We start from the raw sequence: 21,986 nt of genomic DNA, 5'->3' as shown, positions 1-21,986 counted from the left end.
TACAACATAATGATGGAGCAGAAATGATAGATGCTAGAAGGTTCAGGAGCTTGGTTGGCAGATTAATTTATTTAACTCACACACGACTCGACATTGCATTCCCTGTTGGTATTATTTCTAAGTTTATGCAACATCCATCAAAGGTTCATTATGGAGCAGCAAAAAGAGTCTTACGTTACATTGCCGGAACTATGGAGTATGAAATTTGGTATTCTAAATCCTCTAATTTCAAACTATATGGATTCACTGATAGTGATTGGGCAGGATCATTAGATGATAGACGAAGCATTTCAGCCAATGTTTTCACTTTAGGGTCAGGAGCGATCACTTGGAGCTCAAAGAAGCAAGCAACAGTGGCGTTGTCAACGTCAGAAGCAGAATATGTTGCAGCAACTTCAGCAGTGTGTCAAGCTATTTGGCTAAGAAGAATGTTAGCTGATCTTCAACCAGAGCAAAAAGGGGCAACAAAGATATTTTGTGATAATAAAGCAACTATTTCTATGACAAAGAACCCAGCGTTTCACAGTAGAACAAAACATATTGAACTTCGACATCACTATATTCGTGATCTTGTTGCAGACGAAGAAATTGTTTTGAAATATTGTAACACTGATGAACAACTAGCAGACATACTTACCAAGACTTTGTCAAAAGAAAAGTTTTGCTACTTCGGACGATTACTTGGCATTTGCAACTTTGAATCAATGAGAAGTGTTGAGATATGATTCAAATATTCAAACTACAGAGATTTTAGGAGATTTTAGGAGATTGTTAGTAGATTTGAATTTTCTAGATTTCGATGATTTACTATTTCTGATCCAGTGTATAAGCTATAAATACAGTAATTGTGTAATCATCTAAGCATCAAGTCAATAGACAATAATAAAGCACTGGAGCATTCATCTATTCTATCTATTTTATCTCTTTCACTATCCTTTTTCCAACAGAGAGGAGAAAGAAATAACTAACTCAACTCAATAAATGTTCACTTCCCAGCCCCAAGAACGAAGAACAGCAGAAGGAGAGTAAGAACAGGGAGCTCTCTCCTTTTTCTTTTGCACTAAATCCCTTTTCCTGTGAAGAAAAGTTGACTCAAACTCTTCAGCTACGCGCTAAAAAAAAATGACAATCATTCCTTTGTAACGAACTTGCTGAGTTGGCAGGAGAGAGATTCTTCCATACCCTAACAAATCTCCCACGTGTAGAAGAATCTAGTCAATTAAAAATTTCATTCCTAAACGATCATCAATATCTTCACTGCACCATACCAATTAAGACTTTGCATTACCTCAATTTTCCAATATCCACATATTTTGTTAACTTGTCTCCTAGATTGTTTGTTTAACTTGAATCACATATAATATAAACTTTAAAGAAAGTACGAAAAATGTTGTTTAACTTACTCCAAGATAAAGTGCATTAAGTAAGGGCAAACTTCATTAAAATTCATTTATGTAACAAAGTATTTCAAGATAATTCAAAGAAGCTTCATTTATTTTTAAATGGTTACACATTCATGAGAAATAATCAAAATCTAGATATGATTATTTTTACCTAATGACTAACTAGTTATGGTTATGAAGTATGAAAGTTAAAACTTTTGAAACGACGGAAGTGCAAGAATTTTACTATATAAAACACGTAAGTCTTTTCTGTGTACGTTACCTGCTTTAGAATTATTTAAGTTTGACTTAATCTTACCCGGAGTGATTTGAATCTCAAGTTTGTTTAAAAGGTAACCGAAATCTAATTTTGAATTGAAATGATTCCTTATCGTTTTGGAGTTCTTTAAAATCTTATTCTTCAATAGGGTGTTAGATCAAATTTTTGAGAGTTCCATATCATTTCAAATGAAACCAAGTTATTTGAGGGATTCTAGTCCATAAGAGTTGTTGGAAGCCATTGCCTAAGGTTTTAATGTGTAAAAGAATATTTGGTGTTTCCCTCTCATAGTTTCATGTAACCTGAATCACAGAATGCAAAGTTGAACCGTCTGGAATTCCAAGAGGAGGATCAATACATGAACAGTTATCAACTGCAAAGAGCTCCCACTCTTTAATTCCACATTTCTCCAAAGCAGCAACCACTCTCTCTTTTTGATGATCATTCTGAGGGTATGAACCATCTGGACTCACAAGAACAGCGCCTGTATACGACTGTCCCGCAGCTCGAGCTGCGCCTTTATAATGAAACAAACCCCAAGATAGATCATCACATACATCCACAATACTCCAAAACTCATTTGAAACAACACCATTATCCAGCACACTGAACAAGAATGTCCCTGCAGTTTGTCCCCTCTTTACTCGATACCTTCGTCGCCTCCACACCATCTTTCCTTCCAATGTTTTCACCATGAAAACAGGCTCGTACCAGAACGATCCTCTCGCTTTCCCCCTGTAAAACAGCTGGTATTGACATGGAAATTGATCGTAAGCAGGGTTCTGCCCAGCTACCACACGCCAACTCCACTCCAAATTCCCTAACCAACCAACAAAAAGATCCTCCGCTGTTTCGTGACATAGGTCCTTCCCTCGAAATTTCTCCATTGGAGACACGTAAGGCTTTTCGGGAACTTTTGCATCCAACTCGAGACAATTGTTCTTTTGCAGCACACATAATGAAAATGCTTCAAGATTTGGACTTTCATAGGAAGCAATGCACCTGTAGTTGCACACTTGATCCACGGGGCTGCACTGATTCAAGCATTGAAGAGCTTTCCTACAATTAGGATCCATCAAGCAATTTAATATTTGCCTACCACAATTCTTTACCATGCAGTTTAGAGTTGAAAAGCCTTTTGATCTTAGATTCTTCAATATAGGAACAGGCTTTATATATGCATTGATTATTACCAACAAACAGAAACGTATATCGTCCGAATTACGACGATCCCACGCCTCAAATACGGTCTGCACTACTTCCTCAGATTTCTTTCTTTTCTCCAACCGCTGAGAATTTCCGAAAATGTTTCCCAGTACATTTCTTTCGGTTTCACTGGGGAAGGATAACCCCCCTAATTTGTTAACCAACTCTGTTGCGGAGTCGAAGCAGATTATATTTTGAACGTTTTTGCAGTTTGTTTGTATCCATACAACTGAATCTTTACTCGTGACAGCAACAATGACCAAAATATCCGCATTGCAAACGATTTGAATGTTTTTGGTGTCTGGATGAGTTACATCACAGAACCTATCAGCAAAGACGTGCATTTTGTAGCTTTCGTCGATCCATTTTAGTCGTTTTGCCTGTTTATAAAGAACATCAAAGAAACTGGTAAGCAAAGTTGGCGAGGTTGCTAAATAAAGACAATGCTTCTTTTCTGGTTTATTTTCATCTTCTTCCCCTTCTCAACAAAAATGAAACTAATCTTGACACTATAGCATTTATGGATATAAGCACAGCAAAAACACAACAATAGATTAAGAGAAAGAACATCGTTGTGTGACACCTGAATAAAGGAGGATAGATGAATGAATAAAGACCACATCCAAATGAGAGCAATCCTGATAATAGAATGACTAAAAAAGGTTTAAAAGAAATTAAAGTTACTAGTTATACCAACAAGTGTACCTTCCTTTCGGTGGCTCAATCATAAGAACTCCAAATTTAAGCAAGTCTTACTTGGGAATTTTCCTAGATGCATGTGAGTGAGGACAAACAAAGCATGCTAAAAAGACCCATGTTGATTTGTAGGGATCGTCTTCACTCTTAGAAGTGTGAATGCGGGAGCCATCAGGTAAAGTAGCTTCTTAACGAAGTCTTTCTCTTCGACTATGGATATGGACAGAGAAACGTTGTATGCACATGAACATGCTAATTCAGAACAAAACGAAGTTTGTTGATGTTTAGGTTAGATTTTACACAAATAACATGTAAACGAGATACTAAGATCCTGTTTAATACCAATTCCAATTTAAGTTTTCGGTTTCTAAAATTTAAAATTAGGTTTGAATTCCAGTTTAACATGTAAACGAGGCTTAATTTAAACTAATTTTCAACAAAAAACAGGATTCTCTAATCGAAAGTTAAAAAATTCAGAGAAAAGTGCAAGAAAGAAAGAAGATCAAGAGATTGAGAATGAGTACTGACGGTATGAAGCATAACTTCTTCCCAGGGAGTGGATTTTAAGGGGCTAATGCTTCCTTCACCAACAATCGCCACTATCCTCACCGGAGTTTCCGCCTTCGTCGCACTCTTGTTCGCCTCCGCAACCGCCGCCGCCGTAACGGTGAGCCGCCGACGAGAAACAACTCGGCGGCGGCTGGGCATCGACAGAGTAACGGAATGAGCAGCTTTCGGATTTCTCTGGAAATGGCGGTTCAGAGGCCATCCATTTCCAACCCTAGTTCCTGAATTCACAAACCACTGAGCTTCCATATACACGCTTCCTTGAGTTGCTTTAATCATCCCATATTTCGTCAATCGTTTCTTTTTCACTTTTTTTTCAGAAACGATAAGATTTGGGTTTTTTCAATGGCATATATGGCACGCTGTGATACACATGTGTTAGCTCCCTCAGGCCAGAAGATCCCAAAGTAGTGGAGTGTTGGCACCATGCATCCTTCTACCGTATATTTTGAAGAATTTATAACCATTCTAGAGTAAAAATGAGTCATTTTTGCAAGCGGTCATAGAGCTTCCTGGCGCGTCCATTGGATATTCGATTAACACCAATTTTTTTAGTTTTCATCTTTCATATAGACGGACTTAACTCTAGAGCCCTATGCCGAAACTCATATTAAAACGCCAACTTCTGAGGTTATGACCAAGGGCACTACCTAGTCCTCTCCGAGCTTGCCTTTGACACTCGTATTGCCTCATTCTCTTCAACCTTGTTTATGCCTCAACTTTGCTTTAATGCACACTCTTAGTATGTTAGATGATATACCATCTTTCTCAGTCGCATCGTGACACTTAATTATATCGACCCTCACGTGGCCGAATGGTCGCCACCTTGTTTGTCCGTGTGTGGGGATTAAAACCTAGTATCTATTGTGACACTCTCGTCAGAATTTATGTTCAAAAGACTTGTATTTAATTATTTAACTATTTAGATTATTTTATTTGTAAGTTAATATTGACTATTATATGAAAAATCTAAAGTTATTATATGTACATGACATTACATGAGATCATGTTCGAGTAATAACTTTAAGGCTTATCATGCGTTAGGTTTGATTCCTTTTTCTTGATAATATTATTGATATGACAATTTGTAATTATTACAAATAATTTGATCTAAATAATTTACATGGAGACATGTGAGTAGGGTATCTATACATTAAGTTTGTATAAGGCTAGATCACGAAATATTTAATATCTTTTTATAAAAACGTTAATGAAGAAAATTAATATTTCACAGGATGATCACATGTGACTCGATCTTAATCCGAAGTGAGTTATTTACTCTTGCCTGTGAGGGGTAGTCCTTTGATTTGTATAGGTGAAAATGGATTTTTAAGCTAATTCAATATGCCTACATCTTGAGAACTTGACCAAATAGAGAGCTTAAAACATAATTTCACGAGATGAAATTTACTCCTTCCCCTACAAAGTAAGTAGATGACTAGTTTCCTTAAGTAGATGAGTTAACCGATGACACAATCGCATTGTGGATTGTGACACTCTCCCCCAGTTAATCTCGGCATCGTCTCGATGATGATGCAAACATCGTGTTGGCTGCTTACTTGACTTGCTAAACTTTATCACACCCTAGAATGAGTACAAAAATTTGCGCACTACTTATGGGCTAACCCATTGTCGGGCTTTCTCATAATTTTTGAAACTCGCAACATAAGAACAAAAAAAAAAACACAATTGCCCAATGATTGTCTATCCAATCATGGACCTTACTCGCCCACTTCTCAATCTTAGCCAAGACTCACTAGACAAACCATGGAAAAACTAGCATTGATGTTTCTCGTATGAGCAAGGAGGAACGCACCCTAGACATGGCACTTTGGCCTCAACCATTGTTTTCTCTAAGTCATACGAAGATCTATATCACAACATTTCCTTATCATAACCACATCCCTTGCTATGGCAAGGTGGGCATGTGACTCACAACGTTGGATTTGTAATGGAAGGATCAAACCATTTCCTTTGTTTGTTAGCGAATATGACTATGATCGAACGCGTTTTGAACAAGCAAGCCCAATTCAACTGGACCTTCAAAATGAACTTTTGGCGTACGACTTTGTTTTGGTGCAATTTTAATAGTTTGGACGGACATGCTTCATTTGAGGTTTTTGGCCAGACAACTAGTATTAGCTTTCTCCACCGTGTGACTATAAAAACTGCATTTGGACGATGTTTGATGATGGATTTTACTTGAAAAATATTCATTCGAGAAAGTTTGAATTATACACCTTTGGGGAAAATGAATATTTTTTGAGATTTTAGAATTCTTTTAATTTTATAATTTCGTTGGGTTTGGAGTTTCTACTTGTAACGACTCATACCCAAGATTCAAAATCTGAATTTGGCACTCAACGACCCTAACATTCACATGATGATATGGTCAGGTTATTTACTCCTAAGAGTGAAAACTAACAACAAAAACCAACATGAGTCCTTATAACATGTTTTGTCCTCGATCACGTGTTTGCTACAAAAATTCTCAAAAGGTCACCCAACATGAAATTGTTCCAATTGAATTGGGAGTTCCTATGGTTGAACCAGAAAAAAAGGAAGTGCACCGGTTGATATAGGTAATAACTTTAAATTCTTTTTAAGTTTTTCTTAGTCATCTGTACTCTAGATTGTTTTCATTCGAATGTAATCTTTATTCGTTAATGGTTACTCGTAAGATTAATTAATTAGTATGTAACGAAAATAAATAAGAGAAAAGAAAAGAAAAAAAGAAGAGAAAAAAAGAAAAGAAAAAAAGGTGTCCCGATCAAGCGTCGTTTTGTAAACGGACCAACACTCAATACCTTCGTCGGTTTCATTTCATCTCTCTCCTTGCGCGCGCGCGGTGCTTAACGCTCTTCGTCTTCTCAACCTTCTCAAATCTGACTGCACTCTCAACATTTCTTCTCTTTCAGATCTCTCACTCAACAAAATCTCACTTCCAACGCCGTCCTCTTAATCGTTAATCCTCGCTTCATTTTTATTCCTCTCAAAATTTTCAAACCCTTGCTTCTTGTATGATTCAGCTACTAGATCTCTGCTTTCGGGCCTCTTGAAGAAGTCATCTACTCTGTTTGACAGATGTTTCGACATGGGGTTTCCTATTTCAGCTTTGATCTGCATTTAGTTCTCATGTAATATGGATTTCAGATTGAACTCGGAGGTGCATATGCTCAGAAATTGTTCTTCGCGGAGGTTGTGTCAGTTTGACGGCACTTAATTATTGAATTCTTCTTCGGAGGTGAATACGGTTTACAAGGTCTGGAAGAAAACATGTTCTGGAAGGACCGCGATAGGGATAACAAAGAACTCAATGGCGGTCCTCTCTGTGGGCAGGTTCGAGTGCTTGTGGTTGGTGATTCAGGTTATTTCTTGCATCATTCTAGTCTCTTTGCTTCTGCGTTTTGTGATGGAATGCCTATTATTTTTTTTACTCGTTTTTTTTGCTGGTGGCTCCACTGAAACGTTTTGTATAACTGGGAGGATCCTCTGCCTTTGTTTTCCATATTCACTGTTTAGCTAATCTACTTGGGCAGATAATTATTTCTATAGCTGAGTTCAGAGTTTACGATGTGTAATTGTGAGGCAGCGATTTTGATCCTCTTGATTTAGTAACTTGGAATATGGAATTGTCCATGTCTGAATGGGAACTTGATTAGTAAACACTTTCAAAAATTTTCAAAATCAAAGTTGTTTGATGCCATGTGGTTTGGCAAGTGGACATAAATTCGAAAGACTAATAACTAACAGTCATTTACTGAATTTTTGGACATAAAAATGTTTGCTTCTATGTATTCTTCATCACATCAGGAATGTGTGGTAAATAAATTTATTGCCCTATTTTCACTTCAAAATACAATTTCTCTTTGAGGGAAGTGCATATACTCTAAGCATATTCATCAGATCTAAGTAAATATATCTGAGATTAAGACTAGTTCTGAGCTTAATTGCAAATAGGTCGTCTTTCATGTAAAAGTGCAAACAAGGTCCACATGAAAATGCAAATCAATCTTTGTGTATTAATTTCAGGTCATAATTGATATAATTGATTTTTTGAGAAGGGAAACAAATTTCATTGATAAAGGAAATAAAACAGAGTGTAACCTCCAACACCTAGAGGTATACTACAAGGAGTCCATTGGAAGTCCAAGAGAAAAAGCTATAATTAGAAAGAGGTTGTTTTTTTTTTTTTTACATTTACACCAATACAATGCATGAAATAGGATTGATTCCATAAAAGTATCAAAGTGGAGAAAGAATCCCCGAATATTCTTCCATTCCTCTCGCCCCTAAGAAACCACTGAAAACCTGTTTAATGCAAGGCACAAAACCTTGTACACTCCATTGAAAGGATGACCCACAAAAGTGGAGGAAAGAAAGTCTTTAAGTGTTAGGAAAACTCAAGTAGCCAAGATCTCTGTGAACAAATAATTCACCTATGTGAATGGCCAAATCTCTCCAAATTTTGATGCTGGAAATTACCAATATCAATGCTGCCCTATAATTTAGTTAGCTAGGCTGTTTCTCAATTGATGTTGTGGATACAGCTTCTCCTCTAGATCCGTCCCCGGAAAAGTCTCAAACAAGTTTGTCCAATGATTATACGAACATAGTGGGAATTTTGAATAAAGATAAGAAAGACATAGTCATACTTGAAAAGGGTGGCTTGTGTCTGTGGCCACCTTGAAATATACGCGTATTTCCAACTATGTAGTGCATGCTGAATCTTCTCAATAACAGGTTGCCAGAATAAAGAGTTTTTGGAATACCTCCCAAAGGAAGTCCAAGATAAGAAGATAACCCTTGCAGGTAATTGGATTTTAAGTCAAATCCAAAACCAAATCAGTACTCATCAACTCACTCTTGGAATTGTTAATAACACCCATAGGCCAATTCAAATAATTTATATCAAAATGATTATCCAAGGCCTCGATGTCAAAAGTAGAGAATAACAATGTGTCATCAGCAAATTGTAATTGAGTTAAGTGTAAATCAGATACACTAACAGGATGAGAGACAATCTAACCCAAACTTGTTCTATGAGATAGCAACCAACTAAGGCAATTCGAGACCAGTGTGAAAGGAAATGAAGAAAGAGGATCACCTTGATGAATTCCTTGGAGGGAATGATTTTACCTCTTGGCTTCCCATTAATGGTGATTTAGTAATTAACACTACAAAAACAACCTCGAATCCACTTTCTCCAAAATGCTCCAAGGCCATTTGAAGAAAGACTGAGATCCAAAAAATCCCAATCTGCCTGACAAAAGCTTTCTCCATATCAATTTAAGACCAACCCCTGTTTTGCGACACACAGCCCAGTCATCAATAAAATCATTTGCAATTAAAGAGGTGTCCAAAATTTGTCTATTTTGTACAAAATTCATTTGATTTTCAATAATTGTAGTTGGCAAAACAGCCTTCAATCTATTAGATAGGACATGGGCCATGATCTTACATGTACATGGAATAAGACTAATGGCCGATCAGACAGAGATTTGGATCATTAAGTGTTTTTGGAAATAAGAATGTTTGTTTCATTGAGAGTCACATTGATAATTCCAGTAGTAAAGAAGTATGTAACCATAGTCATGACATTTTGCTTACAATATTCCATGAGAATTTAGAGAACTTGCAATAGAACTATCAGGACTAAGGGGAGTCACTTGACCTGAGGGTTTTATCGCTTGATAAACCTCCTCCTCTGAAAAACCAGTTTACAGATCTGCTAATTGAACAGCGCTCCTTATACTTCAGTCAATTAATATGTGACAAATCTAGTTCCACTATTTTAGTAAAAAGAAATGGATAAAAAAAAAAAAAAAATCAAAGAATTCATTCTTGATATACTGTGTTGAAAGTAAATTGAATTCCTTCTTGAGATAGGTCCTTAGGAATCGAATTTTTCCGCTTGCATTTGGCCATGGTACAATGAAATGTTTTCGTATTTTCATCTCCCTCTTTGAGCCATTTCAACTTACAGCTCTTTGCAGTTAAATTCTCAATTTGTTCTCTTAAAAATCTTCTTCTGGTTTTTGTTCTTAGGATAAAGAGCCCCTTTTCTCCAAGCTGTCTAGATTTTCAACTGAGATGTAAAGAGAGAATTTGGAAGCTGCAGCTTCAGTCATAAACCCATGACCTGACCATCCTTGAGATGGATTATTAGTCCACCATTGTTCCAAAACTTCTCGAAAAGATTCCAATTTCAGCGAAGGATTCTCAAACCGAAAAGGACAAGGCCTCCATGAAATATCACCAAAGGTGAGAATTAAAGGATAATGATATGAAGTTACTGTAACCAATCGAAGAAGATTTGTTGTTACAAAGTTGGTAATACAATCCATGTCAACAATGTCCAAAAGAAATAGATACTGGGTCTCACCAAAGCTAGCCAAGTGAAAACGTCCCTTTTGCAAGGGGATGTCTAGGAGGTTGTAATGGCAATCCACTGATTGAAAGTCCAGATATTGCCATTAACTGTTTTGTCATGCAACTTCTCCCAACTCCATCAATTACATTAAAATCTCCTCCAACAATCCATCAGCCACCCCTAAACCAGCCAGATAGTGTAACCCTTGCCAAAAATCAGCAAAATGTTCATGCCTAGTAAGGCCATAGATAGTTAATAACCAAAGAGAAAAGCCGTCAACCAATAAAACCTGTACTGGATCGTGAAGTCGGGTCACTCCACATAATCAGAATGCCTTTAGATGCTCTAAGTGAATCAAGAGAAACCCCCCAACTAAAGTGAGAACTCCAAAAGGAATTTAGTGAAATTCCTGTTGATTTATGATTTTTTTTAGTCTCATATAGTAGTAAAAACTCAGATTTTGTTGCTGAATTGTTCTTTTAATCATAGAACATCTCTTCTATGAACTCAACGCTCACATATTCCAAGTCAAGAACTTAATTAACCAACAGATTCTCTTTTAAGCTTAGATTTTCTTTCCCAGTGTAGGTATTGATTATTAATATTTTTTTGGGTGGTTGTAGTGCTTTTGGGACAGCCACGATACCCAGACCATTGTTTATTAGGATAGAGGGTAGATGGCCGTGACAAGAGGAAGAGAATAATCAGGGAGTGAAGGTGAAGATGTGTGTGTGTGTGTGTGTGTTTGGGTGGATGGGTCTACTGTTCACCATGGGGCAAAAGTGTGAAGGTGAGGTTTTCGGGGATTGTTGAATAGAAGGTAGAGGCTGTTAGGGATCTTTACCTTGAAATTGGAGTGTGATCAAGTCTTTTTTTTACTGTACTACTTTCACTGTTTCACAACCAAACTAGATTGCAGGGCATTTCTTTAGACCTTCTCTTTTGGGAAGGAAAACTTTTCCCTTTGTCCTGAATTCAAGTTTGTGCATGCCTCAGTGACTTAGGCCCCCTTCTCTTTTTCCAATTTTGTTTATTTCTTTCATTTTTTTAACTCTTCAAAGTGTTCATATTTAGGGTTTAGGATTACTTTAGTTCATTTTTCTTATAAAAGAGGTTCATATAATTCAACAGTCTCCTGCAAAACCTCAAATCAATAAACGTTCATTATCTTATCATTCATTATACTATATTTCTTAATATATAAAAATTCTATTACATTTCAGGACTATAGTGTGCCTCGTGCTTTATAAACATTGTCTTTGACCTACTTGGAATGAATTTTCTGTTTTACCTTTTCCTTGAAATGGACGATACCTTTTCTTATTTCAAACAGAAACACTTTTCACTAAGGTACGTTAAGATATACTGAACTAGTGGAGAATGATGAATAACAGCCTCTATCCAGCCCAACAATAATGATTTTTACAATTTATTTACACCCCACCCCTGACAGGGAATGCAACTTGAATGAGTTATTACAGGCATAATTATAAAAATGCTTAGAAAAAGAACACCAAAAGTAAGTCTAAGACTTGGTTGATTCCCATATTTCTGCACAATCAAAATGTAGCCTTAATTATGTTCTTCAGTAATAATTTCACTTTATGTTTCAGTTTTAGTCCACAATGAAGTTTATGTTTACTTTTAGTTGAAAAGAATAGTCTCAGAGCTTTTGCAATCAGAAGTTTTTTTTTAAACCTATTTCTGACTTCTGTGCTTTGTTTGTTTTCTTTTCTTGTCACTTACCATGTAGCTTCTTACAGTTGTTGTGTACGGGTCTCTTTCTAGAGAACAGGGATGTTTTGGGGAAGGCGAATGGTTAGGAGAATGAAGTTTAGGATAAATTTAAATTGTTTAGTTGTTATTTTTCTTTAAATGTATAATATAATATGCAGATTTGTGTATTTCTTTTGCCTCTTTTTATTCTTCATGAATAAAATTTTCTGTAAGTTTTGATTTGCACTCAACAAATTTTCTATAGTCCGACTTGTAATTGTAAATGCATTTTATCCCATCAGTAACTTTTTCTTAATAATGTATTATTCCTTTCATGGAATGATCGATGATACCTCAACTTTTATTCATCTCATCCCTAAGAAAGAGAGCATTAGGAAAGTGGAGGATCTTGTAATTAGTTTATGTTGTTAAAAAAAAAAAAAAAATTAAAAATTTATAATCTTTCTATCATTTAGTTCAGTGCTGCTTTATTGAACCTCTAAATTTCCGGCCATATTATACTGGATAAATTGAATTTCAATATTTTTCTAGGTGTGGGGAAAACTTCTCTTGTTCATCTAATTGTAAATGGTTCTTCTATTTCTTGCTCTTCTCAAACAATTGGCTGTACAGTTGGAGTTAAGGTAAGACTTGCCTTCTGTCTCAAGTGGCATCAGTTATTCTTGGAAATTCACTATTTATCAGTTGTTCTATTTACTATTTTGATAGCATATCACTTATGGAAATGCTGGTAGCTCTTCAAGTAGCATAAAAGGTGATGCCGAGAGAGATTTCTTTGTTGAACTTTGGGATGTGTCAGGACACGAGCGCTACAAAGACTGTCGCTCCCTTTTCTATTCTCAGATTAATGGTAAGATCTTGGTACCTGTCAGTTTTCATATTTATTCTTACAAATATCAGTTACAGAAATTTCAACTTGTTCATATGTCTTATTCTTCAGCATGTTGCATATACAATTTCAAGCACTAACGATTGACAATGTACTGGTACTATTTGGGAGGTTTATTCTCGTTTTTATGGCATATTTCTGAAGTTTCTTAGCCTGATAAGGCATTAGATTAAGGTACATCAAATACCTTTTGTGAAGCAAATTATTTATAAAAAAAAAATACTTAACATAATATATAGGTAGATTTAGATATACATAATAATAAACTTCATGCAAAGTTTAGAAGCCTCACCCTTTTATGCTCTTAATCGGGGTATAAAACATGTCTTCTTGTAATAGCTACTACATAAATCCTCGCTTAATAAACTGGAAAATTTTTTTGTAATCCTTTTGGATGGGTTTTACCCTTGTACCATTTCATTTTATCAATAAAATTGTTTCTATGAAAAAATAATGATAATAAATAATAATAATAATAATAAAATAAATAAAATAAACATTAATGGAAAGAAATGATTTATAACAAAGAAAAGGATATAGAAAGTGTGAAGAAGAATCTTGGAGAAATAGTGTAGAAATCATGATCTGGGGACTTTATGGTAACGTGATACATGGTTGTGATGGGAATATGAAAAAAGGATAAATGTAAGGGTTCTTGTGTTTAGAATTAGGAATTGTCTTATGATTTTTAATTAAAGTGCCTCAAGGTTTCAACAAAAGGCATATGTGCTAGAGTTATGGAGTTATGCCTAGTGACTAGGCTCACACCTCAAGGTTCCTTTTAAAACACGGACTCCGCATGGGTTGCATGTATAAGTACCCAAAAAAAGGTAATTTTTGTTGAACTCGCCCATAAGAGTGGTAACCTTTTTTTTTTTTTTTTATCTTTTTTAAAAGGGCTTTTCTTTAGCTTTATCTCAGCATGATGGTGCCCTCTTTGTAAAATGAAAGGCATGTGTCACAACCATGCTTATTCATGGCATGTTGCTCGTGCTTGCATGCCCATTCCGAACCCTTTTACCTTGTTTTCATTGTATGTACAATTGTTTATTTTCTTTGTAATTTCGTTGGCATATCACTCCACACCACTTTTGATGTTTACACCTACCAAAGACAACTTGCCATAAATTGTACTATAGGGGGATACGACTAGTCGTCAAATTTTCCTACCTGAGTTATATGGTATCAATGTTATTGTCTCATATTTCTTGCTAGCTTATAATGTTTTCCTTCTGGTATTTCTTTCCAAAACTTTTTCCAACCCCATTTTCCAAGAATAGTGATGGAGGCTAAACCATAGGCCATTTGTGTCACTGAATCAACGATAATTCAAGCTTTAGTTGGCTAACTTACTCGTGGGCAAGAGTGGGTGGGCAAGAGTGGGTGCTGCACATTCATGTCGCGAGTCTTGAAAGAGTGCGATTGTGTCGGTTGGTATTAAAGCTGAGTTGACTCCTAGAAATGAATTGACAATCATGTCCGCAACTAAGATGTTGGGCAAGTCCCATTTTAGTCGGTTGATCAAGATCAAAGAGCAAATGTGCTATTTGCAATATGTCCTGGACAAAGTTCAGTATTTGGAATCTCGCCTAAAGGAGATTGCCAATAAAGTTGACAAGATTGATGTGGTAGCTAGCCCGTTAGATAGGATGTACATTCAAGAGTTGATGTTAAGGGTTTAGACCGTAGAAGGCAAAGCCACATGACTTGGTTGCTTTGAGTGTGTGGCTATCTCGATGGGCTCTGTTGCCTACATGGAAGAGCGTATCAAAGACTTCAACGTTCCCAAAAAGCAATAGTTCATATGGTCTGAGACCTTTATGAAGATGTAAAGGTTGTCCTTGATGTTGTTAGCGCTGAGGTGGTGGATCTAAGCACCAGACTAAACCTCACTAGTTTAACCAGGTAAAAGTCTTGGAGACTAAGCCTTTCTATGGGGTCCAAGATGCAAAGGCTCTAGAGAGCTTTATCTTTGACCTTAAATAGTATTCTGGATGGTCGATGTATTGTTGACATTTGGGAGAGATTAAAACAAGGCTTTGCTCACAGTTGTTTCTATGTTGAGATACTAGCAAGACAAAAATCGAGAGAACTGAAACACGCAGGAAATATATGAGACTTCGTTAAACAAATTTTAGGATTGATGTTGGACATACATGATATGTCCGAGAAAGACAGTTCTATGTTTTTTTTCTTGAAGGGTTGAAGCCATGTTTGAGTCAAAACTATATGAACAAAGCGTTTGAGATCTTTCTACTACCTGTGCGACAACAAAACATTTGTTTGATCTTAGTAACGATCGATCCCAAGACAAAATAGAGTTATTATCGGACAAAGCCCTTAATAGAGTTATTGAAGAAAGATTTCAAGTGGAGTTGGACTCCAGAATGTCAAGTTTATTTCAAAAACCTGAAGAAAGCCATGTCAACTCGGAATTGTTGACGAACAAGACCCTTTGAAATTGAGATGGATGCATCACATTATGTCTTGGTTGGCATCTTACTTAAAGACGGGCAACCCATTGTATATGTGAGTAGAAAGTTGAGTGATGCTGAGGGGAGGCATGCTGTCTCTGAGAAAGAGATGTTGACGGTTGTTGTCAGGTTGGGAGACAGTATCTCCTTGGAGTCAAATCTGTAGCCATGACAGACAATAATTCGATATGCCACTTCTAAATAATTCAACTAGCCCAAGTGGGCCTCCAAATAGGCTTGTCGACAGAAGTTTATTGCAAAATTTGATTTTCAATTTGAGCACAAGTCCAATCAGGTGAACTTAGAAATAGATGCTCTTAGTTGAAAAGGCAGACATGCAGCCCTGTGCATTCTTGCTCATTTTAAGTGGTATGATACGATACAACATCAAATAAGTGGTATGATACGATACAACATCAAAGAACATTTATCCAAGACTCAGTTGCCCAAGCTATGATCTAACTAGCTAGCCAAAAAGGGAAAAACTCGCTAGTTCTAGACCAAAAATGACTTACTTCTCACTAGAGGCAACCACTTGTATGTTCCTTGCTTGGAGAACCTGAGTAGGCAACAAACTTATGCCTTACTTAAACGAAGGTACTACTGGCCAAATCTTCGGGATGATATTATGCAGTTGCAGGACAAAGTTGAAAGAGCCAAGATTACAAGATTGTTGTTTCCCTTTCGTGGAAAAGTGTATCCTTCTACTTTATCACTCACTTTCTCTAGGTTGGAGATTTGAGGCGATTCTTGTGAATGTGGATAGATTTTCAAATTACTTCATGTTTATCTTGACCTTTAAGTCGTGTTTGGCTGAGATGACAAGCCAATTATTTTTAAAGCATGCTGTCAAGTTGTGGGGCGTACCTGTTAGTATAATCAATGACCAAGATGGAAGATTCATTGGAACTTTCAAGACATAATTGTATAGGCTATTGGGATCAAATTTGAATGTTTCCTCAATTTACTTACCTCGAACTGATTGGCAATCCAAAAGGGTTAACAATCTGCTCAAAGAATACTTGCATCAATGTGCTCAAAGAATACTTGCATCAGTTCATCAATGCTCGATAGAAGAATAGAGTCCAAATCTTTGATATTGTTCAGTTTAGCTTCAACTACCAAAGAAGTTCTCCGACGGGAAAGACATCCTTTGAGATCGTGTGTGGTAGACAACCACTCATGCCTCATGTCATCGATCACTCTTGTGCTGGAAAGAGTCTTGAACCCCACAACTTCATCAAAGAGTCGAGACAAACCTTAGAGGTAGCTCATGCTTACCTAGAGAAAACATCTTGATGGATGAAAAATGGGCTGATCAGGACTGCAGGCCACTAGAATTCTATGCTGGAGACAAAGTTTTAACCAAGTTGAAACCAAAACAATTTCAATTTGGATCAACGTCATGTGAGAAAATATGGAGGACCAATCAAAGTTATTAGATGGTCAGAAAGACATCATATGAAATTCAATTGTCTTCATGGATGAAAATTCTCCATCACATTCATGTAAGTAACTTGAAAGCCTACCATCCCTATCTAGACAGCGTAGGGTGCACCGAGGTGACACGACCTCCTATCGCAATGAATAATATTGTGAAGAGATCCTAGCTTAGAAGACACGACTCAACCAGTCAAAAAGAGTTGTGCCAGAGTTCCTTGTATGATGGAAGGGACTCCCTATAATCTGAGAACGTGTTGAAGACTTGAAGTCAGATGCTATTCCCATTGTTGAGTTCGAGTCGAGCCAGTTGACAAGGACGTCAACCAACTAAATGTGAGAAAATGTCACAATCATGCTTGTCCAGGGTGTGTTGCCTGTGACTGCATACTCATTTCAATTTTTTTTTACCTTGCTTTCAATGTATGTTTTTTGTTCTAGCATAGTTATTTATTTTCCTTATAATTTCGTTAACATATGACTCATCACCACTTTTGGTGGTTACACCCGCCAAAGGCAATTTGCTTCAAATATACTATAGAGGTATATGACTAGTCGTTGAATCTTTCTACCTGGGTTATATGCTACCATTGTTATTGTCCCTTATTGATTGCTAGCTTATGATATTTGCTTTCTCAAATTGTCTTCTAAAATGTTCTTTAAACCTTGTTTTCCAAGAAAGGGGTGAAAGCTAAACCGTAAGCCATTTGTGTCCTTGGCTCACTTGCGATCTAATTACTCGAGGGCAAGAGTAAATGCCACATGATCGTGTTGCAAGTCTCGAAAGAGGGCAATTGTGACTCCTAGCACTTAGGTGTGCACCTCAAGTCTTTTAAAACACTGCTTGGATTGCAAGTATTAGAAGTACTCAAAAGAAGGTAATTTTTATTGAGCTCATCCAGTGGTGTCCTCTATGTAAAAGGGTCCTGGACGTCCTGGATGTCTTTTTAACACTTTCTGCCTTGCTGGAATTTTGTGAACTTCTTGCTTCATCAGCCATAGTTGGCAGGTGGGGCTCTGACCTTCAACATCAACTACCTTCTATGATCTATCCTCAATTTTAGGAGGCCACCCTATCAAAAGAGAAGAATGTCTTGTTCGTCAATTATTGAGAGCTTTCTCTTTTGGATTTTATGGCTCGAGAGAAACATTTGAGTCCTCAGCAAATTTCAAGAAAAGGTCATTTGGGTTATATTACTTTGAAGCCACCATCTTACTTGAATAGAATCTCTTTGTTGGGTGGCCTTACTTGAATAGGACCTTTTCAATCTTGGTTGTATATTGACCTTGAGTTCAAGGATATAAATTTGTAGCACTTTCACGGTGGAAATTTTATGTCCCTTCTAATACTTAATAGTTTAATCTCTCTTGTTGACATTTGAAAAGGTTTTTTTTTGTAACTTAGCTTGGGGATTGGCTTGTCTTCCTCCATTTTTCTTTTTTATTCTTGGTAATTTCACTTCCTTAAATTTCTTCGTTTTCCTGAAGTTCAATTTGTATCCCCTTTTCTTTTATTTTGTATACAGGTGTCATTTTTGTTCATGATCTTTCCCAGAGAAGAACAAAATCAAGCCTACAGAAGTGGGCAGTAGAGATTGCAACAGTTGGGACATTTTCGGCTCCCTTAGGATCTGGAGGCCCTGGTGGCCTTCCTGTTCCTTTTATTGTTATTGGTAACAAAGCGGATATTGCTGCTAAAGAGGGTACAAGAGGAAGTAGTGGCAATCTAGTTGATGCTGCTCGCCAGTGGGTTGAGAAGCAGGGTCTACTTCCCTTCAGTGAGGAAATTCCATTAACTGAAAGTTTCCCTGGCGGTGGAGGACTTATTGCTGTAAGAATTATTGTTTCTTCCTAATATTTCTCAAACTTTTATCTTAATCGATTACTAGTATGTTTTTAAGATTGTAGATTGTGGGTAATAGCTTTGAATTCTTCTATTGATAACATGGTTCCATTTCATTCACGTGTTATACTTCCCTATTTTCCCAACTTATCTGTTGAAGAGTTTGGGATTATTTGGTAGATAATTTCGTCTGTTATAATAATGATCCAACTTCTGTGAGCTTGGTTAACTGACTAGTGAATGTCCTAGTAAAAATAGCACCCAATTCCTTCTGATTGTATGCAAAATATGGAACTCTGTAGCTGCGAACAGTACATTACTATTTTAATTTTTATTAGTCTTGTGGTGGATGTTCTTGACACAGGCTGCCAAAGAGGCTAGATATGACAAGGAAGCTGTGACCAAATTTTTCCGCATGGTTAGCTTTTCTATTACTATTATCTTGTTTACTGCTCTTCTTTTACATGTAAATTATAGCTCCTTTCTCGCGATAATCCAATGTGTTGATTTTCTTTTTCCAGCTCATCCGGAGAAGATATTTCTCAGATAGTTTACCAGAAGCAAACACTTGGTCCATGTCTTCAGTTCCAAAATCTGTACAGCGTCTAGATGATGGTATCAGTGATGAAGATCAGTCCTACAGTCGTGCTAGGTACTTTTTTCAGAAAAATGCTTCTTTTTTTTAATTAGAGGCCGTTTATCTAATAGCAAAATAATTCCAATACTATTCGTTAGCAAGATTCTTGTCTGGTTTATCCATTTTTTTTTTCTGTATCTGTTACAATAACCTTGCTGATTTTTTTTTTTGTTTTTATTTTTTAATCATATACGTTTGTTCTCAACACCATAAACCTTGGGTGAGAATTTTTTTTCGACCAGTTCTGTACGTTTAGTGGCTGCATGAGATATGCGTGCCTTTAATTAGAAGAGAGTAACTCAAGGCGTACGAGACAATGAAAAGAATTTTTGGTTTTGCAACCATCTCCATAGATAAAATGATTACGTCTGATTTATTGGATATACATTAGCTTGTTTTTCAGACCTCAACTGTTGAACAAAAGGACAATTTTTATAGGTTGTAGAAGGACGTAGTTTCTAATTAGAGAGGGTGGATTAACCCACCGTAAGGCATTCTCAAACATACTTGAATATTTAGTATGAAACCAGTCAGCCTTGAGTTCCAACTTTGTTTCTATTTGTGAATCTTATTTAATTATGATATAATTAGTTTACCAAAATGACTGAATAAGCGTGTATGCCAATACATCTGTGTGGCCGAACTGCTGGAATGCTTATGGGATTCCATAAGATCTCTTCCTTTATGTGTATTACATTGACTCTGGGTCGTCGTAGCTTATTGTACTGATGTTCAAACTAATTGCAGTTTAACCAATGAAACGTACAAGTACAACACACTTCCTCCGCTCCCGGCACAGCGCAATCTTACTCCACCGCCAACACTTTATCCCCAGCAGCCATTTTCGGCTTCTGAAAACTACAACCTTCCAAAATTTGCTCTTTCAGCCTCCCAGGAGATAAACAATTCTACCAGATCAAAGCGCTCAGATATTAACGTATGATCGATCAAATGACGAGGTTGGACATTAGCAGTGGCTGTGGCATGCTATAAATATACCTTTATGAGTTGTCTGCACTTTGGTTGATATAAAATTAGTTCATTAATTCTTTCATGGCTTCAGGGTTCCGTCTCTGTAACTGGTGCTTTGATTCATTGTATGTTTAATGATATGCTATAAAACAACTACGGCCCATTCTTCCCGATCAACTGTTTGTTTCCTTGTATCACAAAATTGTTTTTTATTATGGTTTAAACACACGGGTATGTATAGGATAAATACATTTGTTTTGAAGGTTAAGATACATTCTTATTCGGTGCTCAACTTTCAAAATCTTTTACTTTTGTTCCATGCGCTATTCTGTGTTCTCAAGGTATGTTTAGAACAAGGGAATGAAATCGTTCTTTCACAAACCAGTGTGTTGAGAGGCAGGAGAAATACCACCATAAGGAGATGCGAGGAATGAAGCAGTGCTGAGTTTAATAATTATTGATCAAAGCTTACTTTAATGAGGAAGGGTGGAGATAAACGAGTAACAATAACAGGAAGGGGTGGATTTTAGTAGAGCCTAAGAGGTATGTATTGAACCTGCCTAGTGGGTTGATGCACACGAGCGTGAACCATATGTTGATAAGTGCTATACATCCTGTCCTACTTAATTAAAAAAAAAAAAAAACGTATTGCCTAAGTACCCGTCACGAAAAGTGGGTCATACAATGAAGCATATTGCATATGATTGCATTTCTTGACTCTATTGACTCTAATGGCAGAGTCACATGCAATATGCTTCATTGTATGACCCACTTTTCGTGACGGGTACTTACTAAGTTCTTTTAAATATTCAAATCAAGATAGTTGATCTCTGCATTTAATTCATGATAGTTACTATTAATGTCATGATAGGTCAATAGTTAATCTATGCATAATGTCATGATAGGTCAATAGTTAATCTCTACCTTCTTCGAGGTAAAAAAGATATGGATGATGAGGAGATAGTAAAATAATGTCATGATAGTTAATCTCTGCATTTAAGTTGTTGCATTTATTTTAGGATATTTTAGGATAGGTCAATAGCATCTATTTCTAAACTTTAATAAGGGGGTGTTAGTATTTTTTTTTTCTATTTTTCAACTATTTTTTTTATAAAGTTAATTGAAGTTAGTTTATGAACATTTAATTCCATGAAAAATTGTTTAGGTAATAGACGGATTAAGGCCTCAAAACTTAGATCTGTATAATAGAATTACACTTATGGATATGCCTTACAATTAGGTTTTAGAGTGTGATACCTTAGTTGCATCTATGGACATAATCAAAAGACAAAAAGTAGTGACATGAACCAAGACATCAATCATACAAGATAAACATCAAGGAAGATGTCAAGAAAATGTTGTTCAAATTGTCACAAGATGTTTCAATTCATGCCACATTAAAGAAGAACCAGTTTTATTTATTCTTGGATGATTACAAATTTTAGGTGGAGGATAATCTAGAGCTATGGTGTTTCTTTGATGCATTTTAA

General features: G+C 36.4%; 2 protein-coding genes across 2 annotated transcripts; one reads left to right on the top strand and one right to left on the bottom strand.

The window, feature by feature from the left end:
- Positions 1-1,841: 1,841 nt before the first annotated feature.
- On the bottom strand, positions 1,842-4,503 carry LOC111499873 (violaxanthin de-epoxidase, chloroplastic). Its single transcript, XM_023151584.1, has 2 exons — positions 4,093-4,503; positions 1,842-3,248 (listed from the first exon to the last, which is right to left on the bottom strand). The coding sequence occupies exons 1-2, from the start codon at positions 4,408-4,410 to the stop codon at positions 1,956-1,958; spliced, it is 1,611 nt and encodes a 536-aa protein (XP_023007352.1). The 5' UTR covers positions 4,411-4,503; the 3' UTR covers positions 1,842-1,955.
- A 2,388-nt stretch (positions 4,504-6,891) lies between these two features.
- On the top strand, positions 6,892-20,791 carry LOC111499650 (small GTPase LIP1-like). Its single transcript, XM_023151273.1, has 7 exons — positions 6,892-7,498; positions 12,773-12,864; positions 12,950-13,091; positions 18,571-18,875; positions 19,252-19,305; positions 19,409-19,539; positions 20,272-20,791. The coding sequence occupies exons 1-7, from the start codon at positions 7,408-7,410 to the stop codon at positions 20,465-20,467; spliced, it is 1,011 nt and encodes a 336-aa protein (XP_023007041.1). The 5' UTR covers positions 6,892-7,407; the 3' UTR covers positions 20,468-20,791.
- The last annotated feature ends 1,195 nt before the right edge of the window (positions 20,792-21,986 follow it).

Source organism: Cucurbita maxima, unplaced genomic scaffold (genome assembly GCF_002738345.1).
Source record: "Cucurbita maxima cultivar Rimu unplaced genomic scaffold, Cmax_1.0 Cma_Scf00027, whole genome shotgun sequence".
Taxonomy (NCBI): Eukaryota; Viridiplantae; Streptophyta; class Magnoliopsida; order Cucurbitales; family Cucurbitaceae; genus Cucurbita; species Cucurbita maxima.
The sequence above is the reverse complement of the archived record's forward strand: the minus strand, read 5'-3'. Positions and strand labels throughout refer to the sequence as shown.